Raw genomic sequence first — 6,775 nt, 5'->3', positions numbered from 1 at the left:
CTTCCTTCCTAGTGAAGCTGCACAGAAAAAAATTCAAGATTCACAGGACCAAAAAGAGACTGCAATAATCACCATGGCTCTGAAGCCTAGTGACAGTTCTAAGGATTGTTGATGTATTTTACCCAATTACTTTTTCATATAAAATTGACGTAAGGACTGAATAGCGTAGCTCTCCACCTTCCAGGAGAGCAAGCTAGCCACATGGCTACAGTGATGTTTAATTTTCTGCTTGCACTCAACATATTTAGCCCATTCTTTTCTACAAAGCAGCATGCCTTTAACAAGCAGTGTGAAAAGAGCCTCCCACAGACAGCCTGTAACCTAATTCTCCAATATAGGTAGGAAACGTGGGTTTGAATACCCTCAGTCAATACAAGACCGCAAGCATCATGGAGACAGAAGGAGAGCAAGCAAGAGGAAGTGACTGCAGTGTAGCACTTCCCCACAGAAGGGGAGATCAGGGGAAATTATTCTGGCTGCCAAGGTTCCTTCTTTTTTTCAACAAATGATTATTTAATGTCAACTGCATAAAGATTCTGGGGAGCAGTGGCTGGAGCTGGGAGCAAAGACTGGAGCCTCCCTTCCCCAATTCCCCTTTCCTAGTGTGCTGTACTCACTAGGATAAAAATTCAGTACTCAAGTTTAATACACAGGTGCAGCCCACAAACGCCACTGGCTTACTTTGCTCCTTCTTGAAGCAATGTACCCTATGAGATTTATTTTCAAAATTTAGGTAATTCATGAAGTTCTTCAATGAAACCTTTACATCTATTTTTATTGAAAAAATTCTGATAGCAAATAAAAGTTATTACTTACTGACAGACCTGGTCAGTCACAGGGTAACAGTCTTTCACCTCCTGTATGTGTTTTAGAGAAAGCAATACTGAACACCTTACTGTATTTAGGAGAAAACAGGACTAGAGAGAGAGAGAAGGGATAAGAATACCTGCTTTTGATTGTGGATAGGGCCAGGGGCTGGATTAGAGGACCCAGAAAGTCCCTTTCCTTCCTAGAAAGCTATACACTACTTACGAAACCCTTGCATCATAAATACCCCTAATGCAGCACATAAAAGGGTTGTTTCTGCTCTTTTCACTCTATTAACTTTAGAATTTGCTTACTGTTTTGTTTGTTTGGGTTGAGAAAGATGCTTAATTAAATACAGTTTTGGCTGGAAAAAACGACAAAGATCCTAAAATCCTGTTCATGTAGGTAAAAAAAAAAAATTAAATGTGTTTTGTATTCAGTGAAAGAGATTAATAAACTTTTGAAGTGAAAGTTTGCATGATCTGTTTTAGTAATATGTATTCTTAATAACGCCCAAATTATTTTGCAAGTTTATACTGTTATATAAAATGTGAAGGGTTACTTTGTTCTCCAAATCAGCTTAAATCTTACATTCAGCTACATGACTTCTGGAACATATTACTAGGACTATGTTCAGGCTCAGAATTTTATACCTCTACCTAATATTGACATCACCTATCATTAAGATTAACTCAAGAATTAATTCAAAGATAGAGGCTCCATTTAAGTAATTTAGAAGCCAATCTTATGCAGAAATCAACAGCGAAGAGTACATATTGACTACATTGTCAGGCTACTGAATTATAATTTACACATGGAAAGACAAAGACACAGTTCCCACCATGGGAGAATGGTGCCTCCCGAGTCTGGGTGGGGGGGGCACCTGCAGAAGCCAGCATTGGCGGCAGGGACAGGGCTGATGAGCACCTGCAGAAACCGGCAGCGATGTGGGATGGCCCTGTCAGAGGGGAGAGGGGCATGTGCTCCCCTCATGCCTCCCCTACCAGTCATCTATGATTCTCACTGAAGTCAGTGGGAGTTTTGCTAAGACTTCAATGGGGATGAAGTTTTATTGTGCTATACAGGAAACCCTCACTATTCGCAGGTTCGGCATTCACTGTTTCAAATATTAGTGAATGCCAAACCCACTTCTTAAATACACTTAAAGGAGCTCCTTGGGAGCTCCGCGCTTGCTGCGGCCGGGCTCTTGCTGCTGTCACGCTCCCACCATTGCCGGAGCAGCTGTGCCCCGCCCCAGCTGCCAGGGCACTGAGTTCATGAACACAGATGGCATTCATGAACGCAGTGCCTTATTCACGGATTTCGCCGTTCGCGGGGGATACGAGAGCGTATCCCCTGCGAATGGCAAGGGTCGCCTGTACATCCCTATTACAATGTATAAAATTTATTACACAAATGCATACAAGTACAGAAACATTGGCTTATTGTAGCAATAGTTATAGATGCCCATCTAGTACATTGCTCCTTACAAGAGAAAAAACCAGACCAGATTTTAAAAATATATATTAATGGGTTCTTTTCAAACGAATCAGACAGTAAATGATTATTGAAGGTCAGAATTAATGTCTCTTCTACCTAAATTAATTAGAAACCAAAACACTCACAGGCAGAAGGGCATTTCTGCACTTCTGAATCAAGCTGACAGGAATCTCCACAATCTGTTCCATGGCTTCCTAGCATGCTGTAAGCTGTAATATGCTTCTGCTTTATAGTGTACCTAACACTGTATTTAAAAAGTTTACTCACTACACTCCCAAACTTCCAATTTTCTATTGTAGGTACATAGGAAGGGTGTTTGTGCCCAAAAGCTTGCAAAGAACTTTTTTCCAACTTTTTAGTTGGTCTAATGAAAGATATCACATCTACCCAAAGAAACTTGCTTGCCTACTGTAGGTACCACATTCAAATGTAGACAAATAAAAACTGGCAGGCAATGGTATAACCCCAGATGACCAGATTTCAGATGTTTTCATTTCTTCATATAACACTAAGTTTGTAATAAGTGACTTTTAATTATAAATCCATTTTATATTATCGACCCCCTGTATGCTATTCAACCTGTATGAATTGGCATTGGCATTTATCTCTCTGCTGGATACTGCAGCCTTCTGCAGTCAACCTGTGGTGACAGTTATCTCTTAATTAAAACTCTACATGCAAATAGCACTACTGAAAAGTGTTGTGGCAGAATACATACAAAGCATGATTATTTATAACTGCACAGTCCTTTTTATCTACAGTTTTAATACTGGAGACAACCATTGTAGTTAGTGTGAAGATCTCCCCAAGGAAAAATATACATAGCCAATCCTTTATACTTATGAAAAGAACAAAAAAAAGAAAACTTGTATAGATCTGCCTATAGTCATCTTACTTCAGTGAGAAAAATAATGTCACGTGTCCTTTTAAGAATAAATGCTTTCAAATGTGTAAGAGTGTCTAGGAAATCTTCTATGTTTATTTATTAATTTATATAATGACCCATTTAACCTTGAATCTGAAAACATATTTTTCAAGTTTCAGATTCCTGAGTGCTAATGACCTGTCACTACCTCTCAGATGCAAATTTGAAATAAAAATGACATTTACCTTTTAACAGGCTTCTATGCAAAACTATTATTTACAAACAAAAGAGGTGCACTACTTTGACATGTATTTGAACTCACAAAGTTGCAATTGCTTATGTGGAAGTTAAAACTTTATAAATTATAATAGAGGAGATGTATTTGAAAACAAAATCAAAATAGCCCCCAGAAAAGGAGAAAAATGCTGACAAAAAGTATTTCTGTAGCTGTTTTTCCTCTTTCTGGAGTTTAAAAAAATAATAATCACAGTCTCTGATACACAGCTAATAACCGACTTCTGAAAACAGGTTTATAAAAAAAAAATTATGATTATGCATAAGTGGCACTCATTTCTGAAATGAATTTCCATTTTGATAGATTTAAAAATATTAAAAGTTGTCAACTAGAGGCTCAATCCTTACAGGAGTCAGACTAGATGACCATAACTGTCTCATTTGGCCTTGTTATATGATTTGTTTCATTCAAGCACAGTTTTCCTCTGCCTCAGATAGGGGTTTTGTCTGTAAAAGAGATTGTGGAATTTCAGGGATTTACTCAGAAAAATCTAATACACAACTAAGTTTTGAAAAACTGGTATGCTCACTGCTCTTTGGTCAGGTCAAGGTCTACACAGCTGGACAGAAACAGAGCTTGTGTTAAATAATGAAAATGTTCTCTAATTAAAATTGAGAGACATTTGAATTTGTGTGTGGATGCATGCATGCACAGCCACAAAAGAAAGAAAAGTGTTACAAAATCTCTGACCACTTTACCATCATGCAGCTAAACTCCCAAAGAAGCAGAATAATAATAATTAGGCAGCTCCTGTATCTTTTGAATCCCCTCCCACTATCCTGAATTCTAAACAACCAGCTCACAACTGCCTCCATAGTAAAAGAAAGGTAGAAGCTAGGTCCTTTTTAAGAATCTGAGCCTAATTATGTTCAGCTGCTCCCGATTAACCCAATGGCAGGTAAACAGAAGGCATGAAGTTTCCCTCAGCTGGGAGAGGTGCTTCCGAATAGAACTAGAGCCGTGCAAATGTCTGATTTTTGGTTTACTTGACCAAAATAACACTTTTAGCAGAGAAAAAACAAAAGCATATATTAATGTTTCAGGTTGAAAGAAATGTTTCCTTCAACAATAATAATATTTGAATACAGTCCAAATGTTTCAATGTGTTTGGGTTTTTGTTTTTATGGTTTTATTGATGATGAAATCAGCACAAATTTGAAAATTTTTAGGTTGACCCAGATTACCATTGTTTGGCAAAAGAAGCTGATACTGAAAAGTTTTACTTCTCTCCATTTACACTCTCTGGTAGGGCATAAACCCATATATTGCAGGCTGGGGTAATTAGAGGCTTACCGTAGGATGGACTTACCTAGGCATGGGGTAAATCATGTCAGCAGGCAGCCTTCCTTCCCACCAAAGGACATATTCACTCTCCCACCCACTTCCCATTCTATCCAGGCCAACCCTATTCACAATAAATTTCTGGTTTATGGCCAGCAATTGTGCTAAAATTACAATAATCTATCTGGGTGCATATTTTGAGTTATACGAAATACATGTTTTCTACCAACAGTTTGCAGCTTGCTGCTTCATTGTGAATAGGATGAAAGAGATGTAAAGAGCTTTTTCTCCTCTGCACAGGTTAATTGCTTCATTGAACCTTCATGTGAAAGGGGGAGTGCAGCTGCTGTCAGCCTGTTCCTCCTCTAGTGCAGGTGGGACAGCAGGTTAAGTCTTTGCTTACATATATACCAGTTTGTATGCAGGTGGGGGGGACGGGGGAGATAAAAGGGAAGAAGAAATCAGATCATCAGTCCCAGAAGAACCATCTGGAACCTGCTCTGCTCTTAATATGGCAAAGATCCTTCTCTTAGACTAGGGACAGACATCACACACAAACCCATATAAGTGACCAGAAACCAGTTTAAACTGGTAACAGAAAAGAAGTCCAGTGCACACAGACCAGTTTCAAACTGGCCTAAAGCCGTTTAAGATAGACCAGGATGGATGTAGTATCAGACTTAACTTATTTAGGTTAAATCAGTTTATCCAAACTTCTGTCCCCTCCCAACATGTTAGGTCTCAGTCCCCCTGTATCCTACGACACACTGCAGCCCCCACTAACCTCTCCCTCACAGGTTGGGCAGACTAGCCTCTACCCCCACTTGTCTGCTCCAGCCCTGCCAGGCAGCCCCACCCTCAGCTGTCACAGAGCTCAGGTAGACTTCCCTGACCCACTGGTGGCAGCATGGTGGTGGACAAGGAGGGAATGGACTGTGGGTGGGTAGCTTCGTGAGGTGGGGGGCTATCCCCTGCACAGCATGGCTCTGCTGGGCTGCAAATGCCCCATTCCCACACCCTTGCCAGGCCCCCACGTGTCAGCCTTGGTAGCTTCCCCCCCACCCACTGTGCAGACCACTGTGCAGACCCCAGATGGGGGTCCAGAGCAGGGGTCCATTCCCTCCCCCGCTTCAGCTGACATGGGGGGGAGGGAGGGCTGGTGAAGGGGTGGGGTTGGGGCTTCTGCAGCCCAGCAAAGCTGGGAGGTGTGCACGAGGACCCCCTGACATTTGGCCTTGGCCAGTGCAGGCATCTGCCTGTCTTGGCCAACTGATGACTGAACGTGTAATTCTGTTAATTAATGGTCCAATCTACACAGTTTAAAGAAAGCTGCATAGATTGAATCGATTCTGCCTTGGGCTTTTTGACTGTCTGTACTTAGCCTCAGAATTATGATTTGGACTTGTACAGTTACAATCTAGCCTTTGAAAAAATATCTTTGATGCTGTTTGTAGATCAGAGGAAAAGAAGCCCTGTATTGTAAATGTAACTGATAAGGAAACTGGATCAAATTCTTATGAGGATATGTAGATATGCTTACATTCTCTCTCGGTAGATCGCTTACGTTCCTTTTGTGTTGTGACTGAGAAGTTTGTTGACTGTACTTCCACCTTGAGAAGTTTGTTAACTGTACTTCCACCTTGAATCCTGATAGTAATGGTCCTGATAACTATCCTAAATGGGCTTTTCTTTTCTGAGAGTGAGCAGATAGAGTATAGAAAAAGAGGAGAAAGGAGGCAATTCATAAAAAACATTGTCCAAAACAACAAAAATATCTGACAGAGGAAATGCTTTTTTAATCATTTTAATGAAAAGCAAATTTTTATCATCAGAAATTTGAGCTGGATTAGACTCCTATCACATTTCGTTTATCAACTTCTTGGCATAAGTCTGTATCAGCCTAATACCTTAGGTTAAAAAAAAGTTCTATTTTTAATACTTCTGGTATCTAGAGACTGTAGCCACCTGTCATACCACTACCTAAGGAAAAAAAATATTTTGAGAGTGATCCACAAGACTCTCAGTTT

General features: G+C 40.2%; 1 protein-coding gene across 9 annotated transcripts in view; it reads right to left on the bottom strand.

The window, feature by feature from the left end:
• TENM3 (teneurin transmembrane protein 3) overlaps positions 1–6,775 on the bottom strand; it is a 540,570-nt gene that overhangs the window by 244,468 nt on the left and 289,327 nt on the right. For 3 of the 9 annotated variants that reach the window (XM_025207579.1, XM_025207581.1, XM_025207582.1), the window contains one exon: positions 6,289–6,441. The exons of the other annotated variants lie outside the window; for them this stretch is intronic. In XM_025207579.1, the coding sequence (XP_025063364.1) occupies positions 6,289–6,441 (153 nt within the window). The remainder of the gene's footprint in view (positions 1–6,288; positions 6,442–6,775) is intronic. 9 annotated transcript variants of the gene reach the window in all.

Source organism: Alligator sinensis, unplaced genomic scaffold (assembly GCF_000455745.1).
Source record: "Alligator sinensis unplaced genomic scaffold, ASM45574v1 scaffold354_1, whole genome shotgun sequence".
Lineage (NCBI taxonomy): Eukaryota > Metazoa > Chordata > Crocodylia > Alligatoridae > Alligator > Alligator sinensis.
This window is presented reverse-complemented; position numbering and strand designations above follow the sequence as displayed.